The sequence below is a fragment of the Varanus komodoensis genome, unplaced genomic scaffold (genome assembly GCF_004798865.1).
Source record: "Varanus komodoensis strain SLA01 unplaced genomic scaffold, ASM479886v1 scaffold18_1, whole genome shotgun sequence".
Taxonomy (NCBI): domain Eukaryota; kingdom Metazoa; phylum Chordata; class Lepidosauria; order Squamata; family Varanidae; genus Varanus; species Varanus komodoensis.
In genome coordinates this window covers 924,701-948,853 of record NW_025335548.1, presented here as the reverse complement: position 1 = coordinate 948,853, position 24,153 = coordinate 924,701, and the positions used below count along the sequence as shown (strand labels likewise).

The 24,153-nt window shown below is 51.4% G+C and overlaps 2 protein-coding genes across 2 annotated transcripts; both read right to left on the bottom strand.

Annotated features, from left to right (window-relative positions):
* Positions 1 to 6,878: 6,878 nt before the first annotated feature.
* On the bottom strand, positions 6,879 to 8,657 carry HOXD11 (homeobox D11). The gene is made up of 2 exons (XM_044427084.1): positions 7,979 to 8,657; positions 6,879 to 7,114 (listed from the first exon to the last, which is right to left on the bottom strand). The coding sequence occupies exons 1-2, from the start codon at positions 8,655 to 8,657 to the stop codon at positions 6,879 to 6,881; spliced, it is 915 nt and encodes a 304-aa protein (XP_044283019.1).
* An 8,812-nt stretch (positions 8,658 to 17,469) lies between these two features.
* On the bottom strand, positions 17,470 to 18,957 carry HOXD12 (homeobox D12). The gene is made up of 2 exons (XM_044427060.1): positions 18,354 to 18,957; positions 17,470 to 17,708 (listed from the first exon to the last, which is right to left on the bottom strand). The coding sequence occupies exons 1-2, from the start codon at positions 18,955 to 18,957 to the stop codon at positions 17,470 to 17,472; spliced, it is 843 nt and encodes a 280-aa protein (XP_044282995.1).
* Positions 18,958 to 24,153: the final 5,196 nt, after the last annotated feature.

The following is a 24,153-nucleotide window of genomic DNA, read 5'->3' as shown; positions in this document are numbered from 1 at the left end:
CCCCCTGTTTGCGTGAGACTTGGAGCCCTCCCTATTAGCACATCTTTCTTCTTTCCTCAGGAAACCCAAAACAAATCCTGTAAAGGACGGTTTATATGGCATGCCATTAGCCATGGCATACTTGCAAAAGGACGGCCTCACCGGCCTTATTTTTCCCATTCTCATACCTTATCTTTGGGACTGGAGAATATATCTCTCTCCATTGCATTTGCCTTTGTTGAAAGCAATCGCCCGTTTGAAAAATCTCGCTGTGGCAATGAGACAGACCTTTTAAAAGCTTATCGCAGCTGTTCAAATACAACATCATTGTCAGGTTAAGAGAGACGGTGGCTCCGGGCTCCCTCTCCAATTTCTGCGTTGCTGCTGGAGTGTTTAAATTTCCTCCCACCATCCCCTCTCCGCACACACAGACACGTAGACACCGGGTTTTCCTGAACCCCTTTAAATTGTGGGTTCTTCCTCAGCCCTGGCCCCGGGTGTGGGCTGACAAAGAGGGGACACCACAACGTGGTGGTGCTCGTTGTTGTTGTTGCTGTTGCTGGTGTGTGTGTCTGTCTGTGTGTGTGTGAGGGGGGGGTTTTCCCCCTCCTCCTATTTAAGATCATTATCAGAGCCATTGCTAAGATTTTGTCTGAGCTGAGAAACAAACAAAACTGGAGGTCACGATGCGCCCTCTTTGGGGGCCCGGCTTTTTATGTGCTTCCCAGCAATTTCCCTTTCCCCCCCTCCCCTCTCCCCTCTCCCCTCAAAACAAGACGCCAGACAACCCACCGAGTTTAAAGCAACCCAATACTACTTTTCCCCCCTAGTCTGCAGTTTAAGACTTAACCGTGAAATCTGATAGGGGATTTTATTCCCATCAAATAGCCTTTCATAATCCTTATTTACACTTTAAGGAGTGTCCTAGAAATATCCCAATAGTAACATCTTCTGAGCTTTATTTCATTTTATTGTATGGATGTATGGGTTGCCCAGTTGTAACCTTAAAACAATAAGCCGGTCTCTCTCTGCTTCGCATCCCAGGGGTCTCTCCATTGTTTAATGAACTGACTCCGAAAACTCCCTTTAGGTAAGATGTTTTCCTAGATTTCAAATCACAGATATCTATGATCGCCAATTATTTTGCTACAGGAGAAAGGTACTGCAGTTCTTAAGGAATGTTTTGCTCCTGACCAATCAGTACTTAAAAAAAAAAAAAAAGGAAAAAAGGTTTTGAATAAGCATAGGCATTTGAAAAGGGCGGGGGGGATAAAAACCAAAATTAAAAATGGTGTGGCACATCTAGAGGTTGAATAAACATCTCTTTGGGAAATGGGTTACTTAGACCTCATGTGCTTAATGTCACTTCAGTTTTAAATCATATTAAGATGGAATTGTAGTAATTAACATTAATAAATAAATCAATATTGTGTCATAAATGAGATATACAGTCTACATTACTGCAAAGGGTTTTCTCTTTACTGTCCTATATTTTTTCTCCAATGGGAGCAGACCCCCCCAAAAAAGCTCCATTTATAACTCGATTACTATTTGCAGTAAAATATATGTTGACACTACCCTTTTCTGTCTTAATAAATAATAGCAAATAAAAACTTGGAGGAAAGTTGTTACTGTGAACTTTAATTTTAATCCCTCAAATGTACTTGACACTTGGTGACTGGACAAATTTGTTGTTGTTAAAGAGATTTCTTCCACCCCTTACAATTCTTACTGCAATTTGTATTTTCATCTCATTATTAAAGAGATGGGGGAACAGAAAGAGGCTACCCAAAGGTGGGAAACATGACATTGCATGAACACTGAACTGAAAATGGTGTGCTTAAAAATATTGCTCAAAAGAGTGGCATTTTTGAGAAATGGTGGAACATCCTGGAACCCTCTATAAATATTGCCTGGGTCCATTCATTTAAACATTTGATCTAGGGAGCACTTACAAGGAGAGTCCTTTTATTTCGCTTTACTTCTACTGCAGAACTGCCATATGGGAAAATATTTCTTTTAATTAAGAACCCAATCCAATTCCATAGGATACTAGGGCTTTTCTTCCCTCCAGAATGTAATAATTCCATTATTCCGTTTTTGGTGCCTCACATTCTTATTCAACATTCAAAATGCTTCTATTAAAACTGGGGGAAAGATCAAAGCATTATTATGTGGCCATAATCTCTTCATGATGCTACTGTAATGCTTCCTAACATAGCACAGTTGAATATTTTTTAACAATTGCTCGATAAATTCTGAACAGATAAATTCAACCGAGGCTTGCTTTAATTTCTCTTTATGCAGATATTTCTATAAAAGTGCATATATCTCTAAATGAAATGTACATCATCAACGAAATTCCCCTCTGAGGATTCATGTCTTGCCTATTGCTGATCAGAGGGTCTTTTCTACACGGAACCATCGAGTTCAATTTCAGATACCACAAGCCTTTATCAGGACGGGTCTGGCCAGGTTAATGTCCTTACAGCAGGGATCCTTCAGTCTCTCAATTCATCAGAAGCGCTCAAGAGATAGCAGATAATAACACTGGGGTTGCCTGAGTAGCCTTAAGTTACAGTTGTTTAAAATATGGATGCAGAAACTGCTTGGAAGCACACAGCCACAGCCACCAGAACCTTTCCTAGATTACAGCCAGCTGCTGCTCTAGGGAGAGCGAAATAAGTAGAAGCAAGTCTTTCCTGGCCCATTGAAAAACTCACTAGCCAAAAGGATTAGAGAACTGCTGAGATAAATGAATGAATGAATGAATGAATGCATGAAGGGATGCATGAAGGAAGGAAGGAAGGAATAAATAAATAAATAAACCTGGACTGGGTAACTCCGCAGAACCATTACACATACCTTAAGGCTCCAAAAAGGACAAAGCAAACATCTTAAATATTCAACTAATTTAATGAACAGAGTATATATAATACGCATATCGTCCCAACCACAACATTACATTTCTTTGAACAAGGCCTTTGTATAAATGGGAGGGGAGCGTTGGGGGGGGGGCGGATTAACAGTGTCGCTCCATCATCATGCGGCGTCTTACAAAATCTGCCTTATTTAACGGGGTGGGAGAGGGACCCACACCACACCAAACCCACACAATATTATTGCTCAAAATAGATTCATATTGTACTGCCTGGTTCATTCGGAATTTGAACTGGCAAATAATCCCTTCCTTTATCTTCCAAGATCTCGAATCCTTTCTGGAGAATTCGAGGTGCTGGGGGTAACAATGAACTTCTGAAAGGGTGGGGGAGAGATGGAAAGGAAAAGTGACCTTCGCTCATTTTACAGGCTTGACTTTGAATGTGCTTAGTATGTTGGGTTAGGCATCGCCTAATTATCAGTTCTTATTCTCTGGAAAGGAAAAGCGGGGAATATCCACCTCTGATCTTTGGCGTTTTGACTTAAAAGTGCTGCATTGGAGAAAAACTATTTGCCAATTAATTCGGTCAATTTTGGAGGGAAAATCCTCTTCCTCTTTAGCATATGTCTATGTGCATCCTTCAAAAACATATTTCTGTTTTTTCTACAAAATGAAATTTAGATTCCCAATAATGGGTTAAGATGGCGACATGGAAAGGAAAGGAGAAAGAAAAATAAAATCCTGCTTTTCTTTCTGGTAAATCCTGCCATCTTTTGAGGAAAGCATTCCCCAGAAAGCTCAGCTGCTCATTTTTCCATTGATTAAGATAATGCATTTTCTAAAATTGGGTTCTCCGCCTGCATTCGTTTCCTCAAGAAAAGCCCTAAAAATAAGGCATCTTTATAGCATTTGATAGTCTTTGGATGTTGCAATTGCCCTTAAAAAGAAACAACAAGAATTTCGTTATGATGGGGAAATTCAGGAGATAAAGTAACCCCTTTCTTAAAATGATAGCTTTAAAAAAATCCTATGCATTGTATTGTAAAAGATTATACCCAAAATATTTTTAAATGAAATACGTCTTGTTCGTGTCATGGCTACGAGTTACTTGTTTAATAAATCTTGCTTATGCTCTGTTTTCTCATTTTCCAAGCCCTGAAATCTTATAGTTGCTTATATATTAGATATTTTATTAGAAGCAGGATTATTAGGGGGGAAATACACTTGAACATCAGGACAATTACCCATTCTGGAATATGAGCGCGCCCTCTTGTGGTATTTAGCAGTAAAGTATGTATGGATTTATTTAATTTTTTAAAAATCCTGGGTGCTTTCTTCTTGTATTGCTAATGCATTATTCTGTGCTTTGAAAGGAAAAATAGCAATTTATAACAGAAAATTTTAAAAGCTGTAGTGAAATATTTTGGATTTATTCTATTTTAAAGTATTAATAGTTCTGGACCTTTTCTAATTGAAGAAGAGTTTGTTACTGGTAGTTGAAATCTATCAATACTGCAGATATTGGATAGGGAAATCACTCCTTTTTTTGCACAATTGTTTAAGGCATAGCAGAAGCTCAGTATCTCTGCCTTAATGCAAAGTACGGAGGGCTTGGTGATTTTCTTTTCTTTTTCCAGACAACTCAAAAGATAAGAATTAGCATTATTTGAATTGCCGAGAGACACAGACCAACATCCATCTTTAGGAACAACATTTTTGTGTAATCCACAGCTTACTGAAACCCATGAACTAATTACAATTTATTTTAATGGAGCTTGCTTGCATTTCTTGCATTTTCCTTTTTTAAATTTTTGTTAAGTTCATTGCATGTCATTGATGAGATTTTTGTATCAGAGCACCAAACTCCTTTAGAAAGAACAATCCTTTTGGGAAGAATGATATTTTTTGCCTTCTGAGGTGAGTGGGAGGAATAATATTTAAAATAAAATAAAGCAAGAGTTGCAAAGGAAAATTAGAAAACATTTCACAATAAATAACTTGTTAGAATGAGGGAATGTTTGGAAGGTTCCATCATAGGTAAGTATTGATAAAAGGAAGGCAATCATAATGCAAACTGACATGTGTGTTCTAAGGGCACTGATGTGGAGCTCTATGCAGTCAGAAGTGTGTTTGTGTGTGTGCACACACGTGCATGGTGTGTGTGTGTGTGTGTGTGTGGCGTTAAGAGAGGGGAGGGGAAAGCAGGAGTGAGAAACGGGGGAAAGGAGCCAAGAGAGTGGGTGGTGGTTGAAAATTAGAGAGGAACCTTTAAGGCTCCTAATTATTCAGAAAGGTTAAAGGTGATGACCTTGACATTTTGGAAGTTCAAAGGCATACACTTATGTTTTTCTTGCTTAAGAGTTTAAATTTTTTATTTTGGGTCCCTGCCTACTACAGTCTCCCAGGTTAAGGCTTAGATTGTATGTTTCCCCTCGCTTGATTCCTCCAGTTTGGCCTTTAATGGATGCAAAGAGAATGAGACCCGCTTCTTTTTTCTTTGCTTTTTTTAAGCCAAATTCTTTTCTCACTGGTCTCCTTTATTGCACATTGCGGAAATCTCTTTTTAGCCCACCAGAAGGTGTACAATATAACCCAATTAAGCTGTTTAGACCCTGGGCTTTTATGGTGTTGTCTAGACAGTTCAAGGTTTTGTAAACAGCTTAGCCAGGTCACGCAATATAAAAGTGGAAAGGAGGACCTCCACCAAATTTTTTCTTGGAAAAATACAGAGCTGGCAACTCAGTGCTAATTAGAGTTCTTCCACTAGTTTGTCTGTGTGTATATATGAGATGGAATAAGAAGAAATCACTTGCAAAACATTGGCTCTCTGTAGCCTTATTCTCCCCACCCCCGCCAACCCTTGAATAAGTTCAAGTTTTGGAGGTGAAACTTCCTGTTATTGGCATTGCATGAAGTCTACAACCTGCCTTGCTTTTTCTGTTCAAACATTAGTCATGGGACTTTATGCCAGGGCTACATACGGGAACACTGATGGGACCATCGTCATGAACTCCTTTCTTAGGGTATGATCCAGACCAAGTCGAAGCATTTTTAATGCAACTGATTACAACGACATGGGTCGACATGCATGCTTAATTCCCTCAGGCTGAATTAGGACTTACATTTGATTCCCTGGGGCTGGATCATATTTATACTTTTAAAGTTTGCCCTAAAAAGTGGATGGATCCCCTCTGGAAAAGGGAATCCCTGTTTCAGGGTAATTAAAGCTAAGAAACAAGGAAGAAGCACTTCTTCTTGGAAAGGTGCGGAGGGTCCTGCAGGCTGGCCCACACTCTGCTGTTTGTCAACCGCACGTGGCACCCACAGGGGCGAGCTTGTCTCTCTTCAGAGATGGCCTTGCAGGTAACGCACTCAGGAGGTCACAACTTCAACGGCTCGAGCAACCATTTATTCACATGAACAACACAGGGGCTCATGCTTGCATGGGACAATCGAAAGAAGCGATACCTCTACACCCGTGTATCGTTATATATCCAGGGTACATTATCAACAGTTCAACAAATGGGCAGAGAAGGGGAGCTCCCATCTCAGAGCCAGCAGGAGAAGAAGGGAGACCAAACACGGCTTGATCCACACGGTCCTTTTTAAGTTACCTCTATACATTGGCAGTCCACAGGTCTCAACCGTGAGAAAGGGGACGGGGAAAGCAACACCGTGGGTGGGTGTTTTCCTTTAATGCACGCACAAGCACTCTTCTCCCCCCCCCCCCGCACATGCATACACGCACACACAGCAACAACACACAACAACAAGGTTAGAAGGGACTGTTGGATTTACCCTATTTCCCCTCTGGAGGAGTCTGCTTCACCAAGCCCACGAGGTGTCCTGTAGACAAGGGCGGTTGGGAGAAACTTGAATAGATGAACATGGAAAAATAGAAACTTGCTATGTCCGCAGGGTGGATGTGCTGTAAACCTCTTGATGGTTGCAGTCAGATGGCAAGTTGGGCAGGAAGAGGGACCTTTCTTTTCTCCGCCCCTCTCCCCCGTTTGTCCTCTCAAAACAAGGGGTTCCCCGTGAAATACTGTAGGCGATCCCTGTTCAATTTCTTTTCTTTCATCCGTCGATTTTGGAACCATATTTTAACTTGTCGATCTGTGAGGTTCAGCATTCTGGACAACTGTAGTCTTTTCTCTTTGTTTATGTACACGTTGAAGAAAAATTCCCGTTCCAGTTCTCTTATCTGATATTTGGTGTAAGGGCATCTCTTTTTCCGAGATCTCTGGGGAAGTGCTAAAAATTCAGAAAAGAAAGAAAAGAAGGGCAAACTGATGGAAGTTGTCCCACTCAGACACTTTCAAGTATGGGGGACGTGCACCCTAGTCCAGACCTATTTCTTGAAAAGCTGCCTCCTTTCCAAAAGGCTCCGGGGGGAAACCAGGGGGTTTGTTCCTACTGTGCCCACCCGCCACTCCAGATAACTTTGGTAAAGTGCTACGGGAAAGGAAGCCCAGAAATAACATTTAAGGATGCAAAAGAAAAGAAAAGAAGCACAGTCGCGCTCTCTTCTTGAAAGATACACCCCTTTACAGTACTCAGAGGGTTTTGAATGGGTTCAGACTAAGCCCATCCGAGGGGATGCGCACAGACACCCACGTTGCAGGGAAATGGCTTGAGAAGGAATCCCACCTCTCTCTCCAGGCTGCCCCAATCCCAAGCAGACAAGATCCCTATTAAACAAGAAAGGACTTTATTTGAATTTCCAGCAGCCGCTGGCACGCCTGCCCCGGCACATGGCAAGCCCCGGTCTCCCAATCAGCCATTTCGTCACAATTAATATCCTCCTTCAAGAATCCCCTCCAGCCCACCTCCATGGGTTTCCTATCGTAAACACGCTTTACTACGGCAAAGGAAACCTTATAGGATATATAAAAGCACCCTTTGGATGCTTATAAAACCGCACATAAAAAGCACGCCCTCGGGCTTGACAAAGCGGTGGCCCGGGATCCCTCTCCGCCCACCCCAGGACCTCTCCCGCACCCCGCCGTCCCCCGCCTCGGGCTCCCGCCTCGCCCCCGCGCGGGAGAGGCTCGGCGGCGCCGGAGCCGGAGCCGGAGCCGGAGCCGGAGCCGGAGCCGGGCGAAGCCTGCCGCTCACCTGCCCCGCCGCTCTTCTCCGGCCCGGCCTGCCCCGAGGGGGACTCCGCGCCGCCCGCGCTTGGCACTTTCTTCTCCGGGCTCGGCGGGGGCGAGGGCTTGCCGCAAGTGCCGCCCGGGGGCTTGAGGTCGCCCTTGTCGCCCGGCGCCTGCTCCGGGTAGGGCGCGCCGCTGCCGTGGCCCGCCTCGTAGAACTGGTCGAAGCCCTGCGGGAGGATGCCGTTTCTGCCCACGGAGCCGTAGAAGTTGGCGGCGGCGGCGGCGGCGGCGGCGGCGGCGGCGGCCCCGTGGTGGGCGCCGCAGGCGGGGTCGCTCTTGAAGAGCACGTCGCTCCGGCGGGCGGGCGGCTGCAGGAAGTCCCTGCCGTGCATCACCTCCTCGTAGTAGCTGGGCGCGTAGCTGCCCCGGTAGGGCCACTTGCCGCCGCCGCCGCCGCCCCCGCCGCCGCCGCCGCCGCCGGCCGCGTAGTCCCGGAACGCCGCCACTTCGCGCACCGGTTGCACATGGGGAGGCAGATTGGCGGCGTAGGAGAAAGTCATTTGACAGGAAGGCGACTGGGGCAGGAACGGGGGCTTGCCGGAGAAATCCGAGGGGGACACGTAATAGGCGGCCGCGGCGGCGCACCCGGGGAGGTACATGTTGGAGGCCCCGCGGCTGCCGCAGTCGTCAAAGTCGCTCATGTCTCCCCTCCTTCCTCTTCTTCCTCCTCCTCCTCCTCCTCCTCCTGCCTCCTGGCGATCGCGAGCAGGCGGCGGCGGCAGCCAAGTCGGGCGCATGGGAGCCCGAGAGCCCCCATCTAACTGCACGAGGAGAGGCTTTAGGCAGGAGCTGCCCCGGAGAAGGGGGAAAAAATCCCACCGCGTGCTGACGTGCAATTCATCTTGATTGATTCGAGTGGTAATTATGTCACGTGACGGAGAAATGTCTTGGTATCTAGATCAGCGTCCCCTCGCCCGCCCGCCCGCCTCGCTCGCCTTCGCCCAGGCTGCGCTCCCAAATGCCCTCCAGTTCGAGTCTTCCAATTCGCGCGCACACACAAACGTTTGGATAAATAGACCATTTCCACCTCTCCCCCCCCCCACACTCCTCCCCCCTCCCCCCCCCCGCTTTCCCCACCAGGAGAGATGATGAGCTATCGGGAGGGGGGCGAGTCACCTGGGAGCGCCATCCCTGCCCGGATTCCTGGGCACGCGCTGCTCCGGGCGCCCCGGGAGCCTCCCCGCGGAGCCGTCCAAGGCAGGCAGGCAGGCAGGCAGGCAGAGAGGACATGCGGGGAACGGCGAGGGGAAAGGGCGCGCAGCTTGTGCCACCATCCCGTCTTTTCAGGCAGACCAGGAATCCCCCCCCCCACCCGCCGCCCTTCTCTCCGTGTGTGTTTAAAACGTAAGCAGTCGCCGGAAATGCGGCCAGGAAGCCTGAAGGGCCAGGAAGGTCTACGGGAGCAGAGTTCTTTCCCCTCCTCGTCCCTCTAGGCAGCCGCCAGCATTTGCCAGGATCAAGGCCATCCTTCCTCCTGATTAGATAGCTCGCCTCCCGGCTTGCTGGCTGCGCGCTTCTCTCCGGCCCCCTCCCCCTCCCCCACACATCAGGGCTAGTTGGCAAATGTCCACGGAGCAGGAGCAGGACCTTGCCCGGAGCCCTCGCGGCTGAGAGGCGTTTCCTCCCACAGAGCGAGGTTCTCCCTGCTTGATCTGCGAAACATGTCCCCCCATCTCCAAACTCTCGGGGGTCATTGCCCGATTTTCCTTTCTCTTTCCAAGATTATAAACACTGTACGATTTGGGGGTGGGGTGTAAAAGAGAGAAAGAGAGATGGAGAGGGGATTAGAGGCAGGGAGGCTATGCACCGCTTCTCGGACTCTCCAAATGGAGATCCTTCACCATCGCCTTTGGCCTGGCAGGATACGATCCCATAACATCAGACATCTTAGGGTGGGGCGTGCCCGACCAAAAGCATAACGGTCTGCCTCTAAAAGCCGAAGAGCAGGGCTTATCTAGCCGGAGCGATCATCCACGTCACGTGAAGGGGAAGAAGTGGGAATTATTCTGTCTTTGAGAATTGTTTTACATTGCAGACACAGAAGCGCATTTTCCACCTTAGCCTCATCGCGGTGTATTCGAAATGGCTTCATCTCCCACCGCCTCCCCCGCCCCCCCCCCCGCGCCCCGCTGCCGCCTTTCCGACGCATTCAGGGCGCATAGACTCAGGGAAGGCATCAGTCAATCGACGCACATCGAGAAGACCCGAGCGAGCGAGAAAAAGCACATTCCTTCCGACAACAGGTAACATTCAAACGTCTCCCCCTCCGATTCTTTCTCCCACCCCGGCTCTGGGACAATGTCAAGTTTAAGCCCACGACTTCGCTTCTCGAAAACGCTCTTGGAGCAAAGCACAACGTCTTTCTAAAAGCACCACGCTCACAAGCCAAGTTTCTCTCTCCCCCACTGCAGGGACACCGCTCATAAAACATAGAAAACAAAACAAAACAAGATATTTAATATTACGACCCAACATACGGAGAATACCATAGGAAATATTCTCGCTCTTATTTTATTCACAGAACAAAAGAGAGAAGGTTGGCGGGTGGAAGAGGAAAGAAAAGAAAGCTTGAATTTTCAGGCCACACACGTGAACTTCAGAAGGAAAAAAACCTTCCCTGCTCAACGCTGGAAGGTGCTGCACCGCAAAGTCCTTGGGAAATTCGGCTGAGATTTAAAACGTTATGGTGACAATCCTGCGCCTACTGAGACGGCTCTAAAAGTCATATTGAAAGCAACAGAAGCTCTAGTGGGTAAAATGCGGGGGCTTGCGGCTCTCTGTGCGTGTGCGTGTGCGTGTGCGGAGAGAATCCAAGGTAATGTACACACACAAAGAGGAAGAGAGAAACAGAAGTTTTGTTCATTACGTTATATGAATCCTATAGAATATATGAACATATAAAATCAAGGCAAGGTTTGTTGTCGCAGATGAATCGAGAATGACTCAGTGCATCACATGCAGAAGGCGCGCGCGGGGGGGTACCTCTGAGTTGGCACCCGCAGTGAATAAGGCACCATGCTTGTTTTGTGCTCAGCTAAGAAGGAAGCCCAGAGAGAGGGTGGCAGGGGCGCCTACGAGATACCTTCATCCTTCAGTCTAGCCCAGGCGAATTCCAAATCTGAACCCCCTTTCCTGGTCTGGCACAGGAAGGCGGGAATGACCCGGCTCCCCAGGACTGCCCAGACCTCCTCCAGCGGTCTGCCCGTTGCCCCTGGGTGCCTCCCTCCGAGCTTGCTCGCTTGCATGGCGCCATTAACGTCACCGCACCAACCGCGCACTGCACAACCGCATCCGAACCAGCGCACGGACCGGCCATCCCGGGCAGAAAAAGAAACGAAATGCGGAGCTACCTCCTTCCCCAGGGGTGCCCGTGCCCGGCGTCCCCTCGTGTTCGGGGCTGCTGCAGTCAGTGGGCTCCCCCCCTCCCTCCCTCCCTCCCAAGCGCTGCCCGAGCAGCCAAAATGGCCCCTGCATCTCTTGCCGCAATGGCCCCAAGGCAAGCCGTGCAAGGGGAAGGCGCCCCAGGAGCCACCCAGGCCCCGCACGAAGCGACCCCGCAGAGAAGCAGACCCTTCCAGCCCAGCCCTGCCCCTCCCGGCCCCCGCGCCGCAGGAAACCCGCGTCGACCCAGTCGCCCCCACCCTGGTGCCATCTCTCCGTGCGGGACCCGGCGAACCCACTCTGGCGCCTTCGCACGGGAGCCAGCGCGGCGGCACCATTTCAAGTTCAAGGACGCGACGCCCATGTGCAAATGCGGGGGAACCCGCGGGGGTGGGAGACACCGTGCGCCACCCTTGCAAAAGACCACCGCGCGCCTCCTGGGGATGCCTCTGAACCCCAGCCCAAAACACCCCGGGCAGGGGTTCCGCTGGCAAAAGAGGCACCTCGGCGCCTTCGCCTGGTCTATCGCTCCTAGCACGCAGGGAATGCGATCAGAATTCGGGCTTTTCGATAGATGCGCACGCCCGGCTTAAGGTAGCTGCGGTCTCCTCTCCGCCGCCACCGCAGGTAACGCGAACGAGCCCTCGCCAAGCGGAATGACATCCCCGACTTTACCGTTCGGCGTCTTGCAAGCTCCGCCGCGGCTCCTCGGAGCTCCTGGACGCAGCCGGTCCTCCGCTCCCGGTGACATCTCCAAAAAGCCTCCGTGGAAAATAGGACGATTCGCAGAGCATTCGGAGGGAAAGAGGGAAAACCATGCCTCGTCCGAGCAGAGAAGGTGCTGGATTTTTGTGCCACCCAAGACAAGACACTAACTTGACCTTAACTTTGTTATGGCGCCCCAAGTATCTGGAGAACGTGAACAGACGCTGTCTGGTAGCTCTCGTAAAAACTGACTGGAGAAGCGATTCTGAGTCATTTCATTTATTGCCACTACAGTGCTGCAAGAAAGCTTTTCCTCCCTGCCAAACTTTGATTATGCATGCTCTTTTAGAAAACACAAAAGCGCCTGGAGCCATTTAAAACAATCGGAGGGACCTTGCTTTTGCCTTATCAAACTCGCAGGCTTTGCAAAAGCGGCCGGGCTTAGCCTATCAGAGCGAAGGACCGCTCCCCGACGCCAACAGGATGCGCATTTGGGACTGACTCCAGGAAGAAGATGCATGCACACATGTGTGTCCCCCGACGAAGCCGTGCGATCATGGCTGGGCGTGTTTTTGTGTGGGAGAGCGAGAGAGAGAGAAAGAACGCGCATTATCTACCCACACCACTCTCTCGCCCTCTCTCTCTCTCTCCCCCCCCTCTCTCTCACACACACACACACACAGGACGCCGTCACACTGCACCACACCCCTCTGTTTCTCTCTTTCTCCGGAAAACGCACGCAGGGAAAAGCGCCCATGCGAGACGCGTGTGGCACCATCGGCTGGCACCGCTGCTTTCGCTATTGCAGGTGAAAACAGAGATCATTAACGGTGCTGCTTTTAGTCAGGCGCGCGGAGAAGAAGGGGACACAAAGCCACGCATTTTAAGCCAGGGTCAAGTTCCAAAGCGATTCAGGGCGGGGGTCTTTGGCACATTTACCTGGGAGGAAGCTCTGTTGATCAAAAAGGGGCTTACGTCTGGGTAAACATTCATGGACCTTCCAAAAAAATACATTTGGTATAGAAAGTGCGTGCCAAAGCATTCGACATTCATGAGGGGGGAAGGGAATTCCCATGGATTCAACAGCGTGTGGGATGCGACCTTAGACAAAGGTCTGTGTATGTGGATGCGTGGATACATGGCATCATATGCGTTTCTATATAGCATTCCACACAACAGATGTGTAAGTTTCGTTAAAATGTTTTGGCATTGTTCTGTCACAAAGCAGTCAAAACAATTCCGAATCTATTGACCTTTCTCACCACAAGCCCTTATAGAGCTTTATGGTGAATAGGGAGGGATAAAAATCTAATAAACAAACAAACAAACAAACAAACTCCTAATCCCTATATATAGAGTCCCTGCATGCCTCTCTGGCTCTGAATTCTAGTTACCTCCAACCTACCCATTATCCTTTCTCTGACTACAGATACATCTATGGCCATATTCGATTTGGACATACCTCTGTTCACAGCAAAAAGGGGGATCGTATTGCAGCAGCTTAGTCATCAAAGCAACGAGGTCTGTGCGGTCTGGGAAAAGCAGTCCGCGCACTTACTGTGTGCTCGAACCCCTCAAAAGGATCGCCTTTTTGGCCATATCAAGGCTGCTCAGTTAAGCATATCTATTTTGCTAAGCGAGTTAAAAAATACGCGGATATGCTACAGCCAGAGACTACAAAGGAGGTGTGCATTCTCCCTCTCCCCCTCCCCCCTCTCCCCCTCCCCCCTTCATGCGCCTGCATTTCAGGGTGAGATGCTGCAGCTCCGTGTTCCTCCCCAGTTGCACCGCCACTGCACTTAATAAGCAATGCAGTGCCATCTCCACATTTTCAGCTGGTGCACCGCAGTGCCGCAAACCCAAACCACTGAGCATCTAAAGGGAATGAACACAACGGAAGGAGGAACAGTCACTGGAGAACAAAAACAAAACAAAGCTGAGGCGCCTAAGCAGGATTTTTCTTTCTGCTCTTCACTTTCGGGCAGAAAGACTATTTGATAGGTAAATCCTCTGCTAATGCTATGGAGAACAACCTTAATATACGCGAAAATACGCTTTGTTGGTATAGTATTGGATTTTTAAATTCAAACTAACTTTTGAACATTTATTTACTAGCTGCCACTGATTATTTTTAAATAATTCCCCATTTGAAAAAATGTGTTAGCCTTGAGAGCACTACCAGAATCTTACTTCGCCTGATGCGCATGCCTCTGAGTTGTGGAAGAGAAACATTTGTAATAGCGGGTGAAAGTGACACTGGTCAGCGTTTATTTACAAGTTGCTTCCGTCTTATTCTTAAAAAGCGTATCTATCACTTTCCAGGCCTAGCTTGTTTATATTTTAAAGAATCATGAAATATTTATCATAAAATGATGACATGAAATAAAAAATGATATCTTTTGTTATTTCTGCTAGTTGCTTTCATGTGTTTTAAAAATGGCAGTCATTTATAATCAGGCTCAATTATTTTTTCTGATCAGAGTAACAGGATTGTTAGATATTCATTTTAAAGCCAACAAATTGAAATTTTACAATACAAACATGTTTCTTCCTATATAGAAATCATTTTCAAGTTGGAAATAATAATAATTTACGGTTAAATAACACATCATCACAAAACCATATGAGAAACCTCTTGGACTGGATTTAAAATTCAAAATTAAAACGAGTGTTGCCATTAACACTCAGGATTCAGAGATTAAACAAAAGATCTGTTATAATTCCTTTGTTATCTTAGATTATGAAGACAATGGCACGGTTTAGGAATGGAAAGATGCTGAAACCGAAAAGATCAAAATAATTCTCCATCAAATGTATTACTTTATAACTGTAGGGCTGAGGGTGGAGTCATGCACCCAAAGCAACATGATTTCTCCTGAGTGAGAAAGCTATTTTTGATGGGAGAGTTTTACTTTAAAAATCCTTAATTGCTGCTCTTTTCTTTGCTAGGAAGCCACACACATTAGTCTGCAAGATCAGCAAACGAACGTGCCTGTCCACCAGAACTTCGCGGGTTCCTGTGTGCCGAAGGAAAGGTGCAAGGGGGCGAATCTCGAAATAGATCCTTGGCCAACTGTGCTTAAAGCTGCTCTCTGGGAGAGAGACCGAGGCCAGGGCGGGGGGCGTCTGCCTGAGTCGCCTCCTGGATTCCTTTGTGCGCTTCGGCCTTTCTTTGGCGTGTAGATTTTGGGCAAGGCCAAAGTCAAGCTAAACGGGAGGGAAGGCTGGAAACGGAGGAGGCCAAGGAGAGCGAGAGAGACAAATGGCAGGCGGCGGGGTGAAGGTTGGGGGAGCCAGGGGGGCAGGCCTCGCCGTGGGCGGCGGGAGGGGACTGCGCCTGTCCAGCCAGGCGGGGGCACAACGCGGCAGCCTCGGGGGCTTTGCATGTCCTCCTCCCCAGAGAAAAAGCCGGGATCCCAAGGACAACGTCTCCTTTGCGGTGTTTCGTTGCTCGCCAAGAAGGGCGGGAGGCCCACGGAGATGTCGCTTACGGGTACTCGCGTGCACGCGCACGCAGCACACACACACACACACACACACACACACGCACACACGTGCATCTCCTCCGCGTACGTTGCCAGAGGCCCTTTTGGGTGGGCGCGGCCGAGGCGGACTCCAGGGACCCTCGCGGAGCGGAGGTCAAGGGCAGGCGTGGGAAGGGGGTTCGTGGGTCAGAAGGAGCCAGGGACTCTTTCGAGGGTGCCAAAAGGCAGGAGAGGAGGCCTTCGCCTGCCCGCCCCTGCCCGCCCCTCCAGCGCAGCTGCGGTCCGGCCCCCGAGGGATTCCTGCCATGCGTGTCCTTCCGCTCCGACGTCCGGGCCTTCGTGAGCTAAGTAAGATCCGAAGGGCGCGCGCCGGATCGCAGCAGCCCAGCCCCCGCGTGCTCTCGATCCCAAAGCGCAGCCTGCTCCCGAGCAAACGCACAGAACTGAGTAGCAGTGAGAAGTTTCGCTTCTACCAAGCTCTGGAAGAAACGCGCGTGCCTGCTCCATTTTCTGCACTGGCCTTCCTCAGCCTATCGCTCTTCGCATGTTGGACTACAATTCCCATCATACCCCAGCCAGCATGGGGGTTGTAGTCCAGCATATCTCGAGAATGTCAGTCGGGAAGGGTGTGGAACGAAGATTTGCCTCTGGCTCCTCTTTTTCTGTAGTTGAAACAAGGCGCAGCCGGGGCTCGAGGAAGGGGGTTCGCTGGAGCCACCGCAAAGCGATCGCAGGGGCCCAGTCCCCACAGCCAAGCCGCGGGCAGCCCTGGGGCAGCGCGAGGGTGCTCTGGCGAGGTGCGGGAGGCAGGCTAAAGCCCAGCCTTGCTTGGCAGATCAGTGCCTTCGGTGCGCAAGGACGGGGCTGTACTTCAAAAAAAAAAAAAAACAAAAAACAAAAAACAAAAAACAAAAAACAAAAAACCAAGATGATGCTGTTGCTGTTATTATTAGCATCATTTAAAAAAAAAGAAAATGTAAAATGCCTTTCTTAAAAATAGTCTTGGTTCAAACCATCTGCCTTTCCTTTCTTCCCTCCTCCCCGTTTGTTTTGCACTAACAGGGCAGCCCTGTTAGTCTCTCGCAGCGATCGGCAGCCAAGTCCTGGGGCTCTTTAAAATCGAACACAATTGGTTAAGCGCAATCTTTCGTGGGCTAGGCGAGGAATCTGACGAAGGAAATAGTATAATTCGAGAAAGATTATGCATAAATAAATGTGCTAGTCTTTAAGACTCTTTGTTGTTTCAACCATTTGTTGTTCTCTCTCTCCTCTCTCTCTCTCTCTCACACACACACAGAGAGAGAGAGAACTGCAAACCAGCTGGAGACAAATAAGGATTAAGTGCCTTAATCTTGATGCAATCATCTTCGGGCATCTCCCTTCCAACCTCTGTCACACACGATATTATACCTTTGCAAATGGATATTTCTAGGCAGTTCGAGGCGGCAGGCTGCCTCTCAGCGCCTTCTTTTCCTTCAGACTAAGGAAGGAAAGATAGAGAAGGGAACGGGTGCTAATCGCAAAAACCGGCAGCGAAATTCCACACTGCTGCCTAGCCGTAAGTGCCACCGCGGTCCATGGGTCGTGGTGCCAAGTGGGTGCCTTTGGGACCGCAGCCTTATTTTTCTTGTTCTTATTTCTCTACCCGCATTAGCCAAGAAGAAGGAGTTTTGCCCATTGGCAAAGCCCCGGCGAGTTTACGAGGGAAATGCGATCGTGCGGTCTGGCGCCCTTTCAAAGCTCTCCCCCAGATTGTGCCCGGCTTTCGCCCGGGGTTTTGCTGCTGCTCCTCGCTAGCCCAGAGGTAGCAGCTCCAGAGGCAAGTTCACGATGAACAGGGAAGACGACCCGCCCAGCCCCCGCGCCCCGCTTCCCCTCCCGCTCAGTAGAGCGACAGCGCCTGCTCGCGCGTCGCCGCGCGTTTCTTTTTCATCCGCCGGTTCTGGAACCAGATCTTCACTTGCTGGTCGCTCAGATTCAGTCTGTGGGACAATTCCTTCCTCTTCTGTCGGTTAATAAACTCACTGAGAAGAAATTCGCTTTCCAGGTCGGCGATCTGTTGCTTGGTGTAAGGTTTCCGCTTCTTCCTCGACCTCGCCTGCGTGGGGCGCCAGGGCAAACCTGCAAAAGACACGGCGAGGCGGTTGTCTCGCTTGCCCAGGGTTGGCCTGCTGGGCTTGGGTTCAAGGAGCCACGCGCAAGCCCCGAAGCGGCCGGTTTGGGCGAGGAGGAGGGCGGGGCGGGGTGGGGAGAAGGCCTCGTCTGAGAAAGTGGATTGGGAGGAAGATCAACGCGGGCCGCACAATTTAGCCCGGCTGAGCGGTCGTGCAGAGACCTTCCACACGCTCCCTTGGGGCGCGAATCCCCCCCCCCCCCAGGCATGCGTCTGCAAGGATCCAAGAACGGAGCTGCGGCCTCAGCCCCACTTCTCTGGAACAACTTTCCCGGGTCTAGACGCCGTTTCGATGGCTTGGACTAGAACTCGCACCCGGGCCGCCCCAGGGCCAGGGATGGGAGTTGTAGTGCCACGCATCAGAAGGGCGTCGGGCTGGAGAAGGCGACCCCAGGAGCAGATTCCCAGGACCTCTGTGCAGAGGACGCGCGGGCCGGCGCAGCCCTTTTATCCGGGAGCGTCCGCCGAGCGTCCTCGCCAGGATCCACCTCCCGGCCAGCCTGCAGGCGGCAGCCTGGGTGGGGGGGTCCCGGCCTCTGTCGGAGGCCGGGCTGGGGTGCCACTGGCCGGGGGCACATAGGATGAAGGCGTACCGTCGTGCAGGGAAGCTCTGAGGCCGGGCTGGGCGGCTGCCGGCGGCAGGGCCGGGTTCAAGTCGACGGCGAGCCTCAGGTCCTCCTGGAAGGCCGGCGCGCAGCGGGCCTCCGCGCCCAGCAGCAAGCCGGGCCAGCGCCTCCGCGCCTCGTGCTTGAGCGCTCTGCCCGGGCTCGCCAGCCCCGCCGGCGCACTCGCCGCGCCGCCGGCGCCGTGGGGCGAGGCGGCTTCCTTGCCGCCGTGCTGCCGTCTGCCTCCGTCGTCCGGCCTGGGCGCGGCTGCGTGGGCCTCGTGCTTGGGGTAGCCGTCGAAGACCTCCTTGCGGCCGCTGCTGCTAGGCAGGGAGCCCGCGGCGGCGAGGTAAGGCGCAGGCTGCGCGGAGCCGCTGAACGCGTGGCTGGCCGCCGGCTGGGCCGGGCACGACGTGGCGCACGTCCACGCGAGGGAGCTGCGCGGGTAGGAGAGGCCGGGCAGCGAGGCCGCCAGCGGAGGGCTTCTGCTCGCCCGCAGAGCGGGGAAGTAAAAGGAGTCCGCCGCCGCGGCCGAGGGCAGGTTCAGGAGGGAGCCCGCGTAACCGGGCCGGCACAGACTCCGGTCGCACATCCCCGACGAGGGCGTCCTGCCGCTCTTACAAGCGCCCCGGGCGGCCGAGCCGAAGCGCCCGAGACGCCCGGAGGAAGCCTTCGCCCGCGGCCGGTGCCTCCACGCGCAGCATTTCCAACGCCGCCGCCTCCTCCGGCCAGGGTAGCAGCAGGACTTCTGGAAATACGGATCCAGCAGAATGGAGAGGAGGAAGAGGAACAAGCGGGGGGTGGGGAGAGGGGAAGGGATCGTCTCCAGTCATGGAACACGGAGGGAAACTGGACGGGGAATGCCCTGGTGGCAAAGTTTTAGAAGACCCCCTCCCCTTCCCCCGTCTCAAGCCTTCAACCTGCAGAGCCATTTCCTGCTCCCTCCCTTGTCGGAGTCGATTAAGATTGGTTCTACGTTCCTGCCTCCTTCGTGGCTTCCCTTATGATCCTTAATTCTTCCAAGAATTAGCCGAAACTTAGTGATCTGCACACCTAGAGAGAGAAGGCAGTACAGAAAAAGGACTCTGCTCCTGGGCAGCATTAAACGGCCTGCGTCGTGTCTGCCCTCCCCTGGTGTATGCCCTCGCACAGGGTGAGGATATTATAAACACTGAATAAAATGTGTATCAATACGACTATCCGGAGAAATGGGGACTCATCTCCCAGTGGGAGGCTGTGGCGAGCTATGCACGCTTCTCTCTATATTGGGCTACTCTTCGTGGGATTCCGTGGCTCCTTTTGTTGAGTGGGTTCCGCATCTTTGTTCATTTGTGAAGGTGCAGGAAGGACGGGGGCCCAGACCCATGAGGCGGTGAACTTGACTCGGGTGTGCTGGTGCAGACAGGACCAGGCAGTGAGCGAAGCCTCCTGCGTCTTTCCTCAGAAATAAGAGAGGCTGGCTTCCAGGTAAGCGCGCCGTGCATCGCAGGCGTTTCCTGGGCAGCCTCGGATCTCACATGAGCGCAGCCTTTCAACGTGGTAGATGCTGCACGTGGCTTAACCCATTCTGAGGGTCTGTGCGTCCTGCAATTTGTGTGTCACATATTTCACAAGTGTGTAAGGCAGATAAGCTCTATTCCGCATGGCAAAAAATAGCCCCATTTCTGAACAAGTAGGATGGAAATAAGTCCTTATTTGAGTGAAATGTCTCCGTCCTTAGGAACAAGCTGGATAGAGTCATTGCAGATCCTAATACATCTAACTGCAATCTTCTGCTAGTTTACCTAGCGGTAAACCCTAAACAGTTCGTGCGGTATATTGGAGATTCCTCCCTACTTAAAATGGCAAGTTATCACCTCTGCGCACTAGCATTTCTATTAAAAAGCGATGAATGGCCGCTTGGCCTGCCTTGTCGGGAGTCATTCTTTACAACAAGCTGGCTGCTGTAAAATAAATAACTGAATAAATAACTCCTTCCAAAGCTCCCTTTAAAAATTACAATTCCCGAAAAATGACTGTTCTTTAAGACACACGCAGGCTCATAAGCAGAAGGCACATGGCTCTCCTTTGAAACCGAGCCACCAAATTTGCAAGCGCCGCATGTAGAAGTGGATTTGATCTGATTTGGAAGCGCGTCCCTCTGGTTCGCAGGGGATGAGAAGGCGGCCCGGGCGGTGGCAATGCTGTCCGCGTCTACTCCAGAGGAAATCCCACTCTCTTCAGCAGGATTTGCACTCGGGTAAGCGTGTGTCCAGGTTTGCAACCGGAGTCTCCAAGCTGCGTGCGAGTTCCAAGGACAAGGGGGCGGCGGGGGCGGCGGTCTGCGGCCTGCTTGTTTTGAAAGCGAGGACTGCTGGTTTCGAGGAAAGGGCCCAGTGCTTCGGCGAGTGGATCGGCGACGAATCATAGAGAGCCCACAGTGATGACTGAGAAACGATACTAATTTCTACAATTCAATCGGTAAAGCTCGTCTGTTCAGCGAGAAGATGGAAAGCACCTTTGGATTGATTTCCTTTGCGGACAAAGTCAAAAAACAAAACAAAAAACAAAAAAAGTGTGGGGAGAAAAAAAGAGTTTCTTGAAAAAACAAATAAACAGAAAATCTTTGGAAAAAAGACAGAAAAGCTCTCTCTCTCTCTCTCTCTCTCCCCCCCCCCTTCTTTCTCTGCCCCTCCTGAAGTAGGAGGATTAAAGCTTTCAGCCCTACACACACTTTCCTGGGAGGAAGACCCCATTGATCGCAATGTGGATTACTGCTGAGTAGACATGCATAAGGGCTGCGGGATTAATAATTGTACAGGCTGTACCCAAAGGTCGTCTGTATGCACCACTAACTGCGCAAACCTATGCAAGACTACTGAGAAGCAGCGAGTCGTTTTAATTAGTCTATCACAATATTGGCGATTTTTTTTTAAATAAGAATTTTCAAAAAATAAGAAATTCAAGTAAGATAAGAGAAGTAACCCGCACAGGGATAAGGGTAGCTCTGGGGGCGGGAGGAAACTCTTCAGTTCGCCAGCCGCGCGAAGTTTCTTATTTACTGGGGAGACCGCCCTCGCCGGCCCCGCCGCCCTGCGGTCCGCGGCCCTGCGCTCCTACGCTCCGTGGCTCCGGGGCAAGGAAGAGCGCGGCCCTCGGCCGTGGGAACCGCCTTTGGCCCGCGGCCTCTGCGGCGGGGCCCGTGGGGCGCGAGAGCGGGCGTCGTCCGTCCCACGAGGGCTCCACGCTTCTCTTCGGGGCCGGGCCCTGGTCCGCTGTGCCTTGAGACTGTGCTCCCGAAGGAAGGGAGACGGTCGCAAAGCGGGGCCGGCCGCTGGCCCCCGCCGTGGGTCGGGGCAGCCCTGCGCGGCGGGCATTAAGCCGGGCTCCAGCGTCGCCTCGCAGGCCGGCGGAGCTGGTGACGGGAGGCCCGGCTCTCCGGCCACCCACCTGGATGCCCCGGGGCAGCGAGGCCGCGCGTTCAGCCGCCTCCCCGCCCGGGCCACGCACCTCGGGCGCAGCCCCGTCCCACGCGCGTCCGCCCGGAGGCAAACCCCATTGTCCGCAGCGGCGCCGCTCCCGGGAATGCGTGCGCGGGATTGCCGGGCCGCCTCCTCCGCGCCCTCCGGGGAGCCTCTCGCGGGGAGCCTGGAAGACCCTTGGCCGCTGTGCTCGCCGTGCTCAGCCGCGGGGTTTTCCCGGCGCCATCGGAGAAGCGGGGCCTTTCCCCTTGCCTTCCGCGGCCAGGCTTCCCAGCCCTGCCTGCCGTCCCCCGCGGCAGGACCAGCCGCCCCCCCCCCCCCGCCATATCGCTTGGCTTTGAAATAAATCTTGACATCATGATCCGGCAGACCACACACGCTCCGCCGGAGGACATAGCCCGCCGCTGCGCCGAATTATTCCTGGTTGACTTAGACTCCCCCTTATTAATTAACTCGGGCCTTTGCCTTTCTCCAGGCCAGGGTTTCGCTCTGGCACAGCCTCGCACGGCGACAGCTCGCGGTGCCGGGCCAGATCGCCTCCTCCGCGCCTCCGGAAGGAGCTCGCACGGGCCGCGTCGTGCCACGGCTGCAGCCGCTGCTCTGCTTCCTAGTGCGCTGGGGTGGATTTTGCAGGGACGCTCAGAGTAAGCCCGCTTGATGCAGCGGGACAAACTGCAGAGAATTTGCGGCCCAGTTCCGTGCTTAAGCAAATGCCACGGGATTAAGCGCAGCTTCGAGATAATCCTGCGCAAAACCTTGCGGCCTTAGGCCAGGCCTCTTTACGTGGGCGTAAGTCCCTCTTCAGGCAGGAGGACTTGCTTCTGAGTAGGCACGTAAGGCTTGTAGTACAAATGGAGTTCACATCCGCGCGGTGTTCGGTGTCGGTGTCTTTGTGTGTCCCTTTTGATACAATGAAGAGGCATTTCCAACAACAAGCGGAGCCCACTGCTTAGTAGAAAGTGCGTAAATGACGATTCCCGGGGATCCATGCCTACACACCCAGTCGTGTTGCACTTCGGGGATATGTCCTTGCTGAGAGCATACACTTGGAGCCAATCAGACTTAATGAACAATCACGCAGCTTTGGCACCTTCGCTGCAAGTCTGGGAACTGGTTTCAGCAAAGCGGAGGACTTCCCTAAATTGATTGTATTGATGGGAGAGCGCGAGGGGGGAATAGAGCCCCTCTCCCTGAAACCACGGGGATGCGGGTTCTTTGCCGATGGGATTCCAGGGCACTTCCTTTTTGTTGGATCCTGCGCTGGCATTTATCCTAAAAATGCAGATGAATCCTTTGTCACCAGGAAGTCTAATTTAGAACTGATTGGTTCTGCCATAATTAAGGGCTTGGAAAGCAGGAAAATATACTGTATATTCCACATTTATGTTGGAATAGTAAACATAATCAGCATGCTGGATCACATTTTGGATCCAGCCAACGGCCTCCCCAGTCTACTCGTATCACGCCCAACTGCTGCCCATGGGAAATCCATAGCAAGATAGAAACTCAGCCGCATCCTCTTTGCTTGCGATTCCCAGTATTTAGTATCACTCCTAGGAGGGTGTTAGGTAGGATTGCAGCCTCTCTCTTCTTCCCTCCCACACACAAACACATGTAGGGGAGAGGAAGAAAAGAGAGATCCGAGGGGGGAACTGGCTGCGCCAAAAGCGATTCTGAATACAGACCCTCCTCTAAAGAGCCCAGAATTGCCTAGTGTTGGTTCTGCCTTATGAAGAGCCCTGCCATGACTGTCAAGCTTGCATAACCCAACAGATGTTTTTAAAGCAGAAGAGATGCTTTTTGGTATTACTGCTATGACTCTTTTACTTCCAAAGTGCATTGAATCACAGGTGTGCAGAGCAACCTGGCACACTTTTCCCCAGAAATAAGTCCTGCTAACTTTGGAGGGCCTTACACACCAGGACTTTAAACTTAGATTGCAATTGGTGGCGGGCTTTACATCCTAACAGACATGTTCAGACTCCAGTCTCGGAAACCTTCCCGCGAAAATATTTTCCAGTGCTCTCAGGAGGCCTTGGTTCCAAATCAATTAGTGACAGAGGATAGACAGGGGGTGCGTAAGTTGCAGGATGAGGGGAGGGGAGATTAGCTCTGCTTCACTTTGCTGTGTGTGTGCGGGTGAGTGCGCACACACGCGTGTGTAACCAAGATCGCCTGTCTTGAGTGATATGGATAAAATGAAATGTTTCAGTGCACGGTGGACTAAGCTGCCAGGAAGGCAAGTGAGTCATTCTTCCAAGAATAGGGCATTAGAATAAGAATAAGCCTTAAAGTTTCAATAAATGTTTCATTAAGCAACGAAGGGG

Bases quoted from the DNA above. Each gene is read 5' to 3' on its own strand.
- HOXD11 (XM_044427084.1), bottom strand. From the start codon at position 8,657: ATGAGCGACTTTGACGACTGCGGCAGCCGCGGGGCCTCCAACATGTAC. The intron at 7,115-7,978 runs GTGAGCGGCAGG...CTGAATTTTTAG, and splicing joins GGAGAAGAGCGGCGGGGCAG to CACTTCCCCAGAGATCTCGG.
- HOXD12 (XM_044427060.1), bottom strand. From the start codon at position 18,957: ATGTGCGACCGGAGTCTGTGCCGGCCCGGTTACGCGGGCTCCCTCCTG. The intron at 17,709-18,353 runs GTACGCCTTCAT...TGTCTTTTGCAG, and splicing joins CAGAGCTTCCCTGCACGACG to GTTTGCCCTGGCGCCCCACG.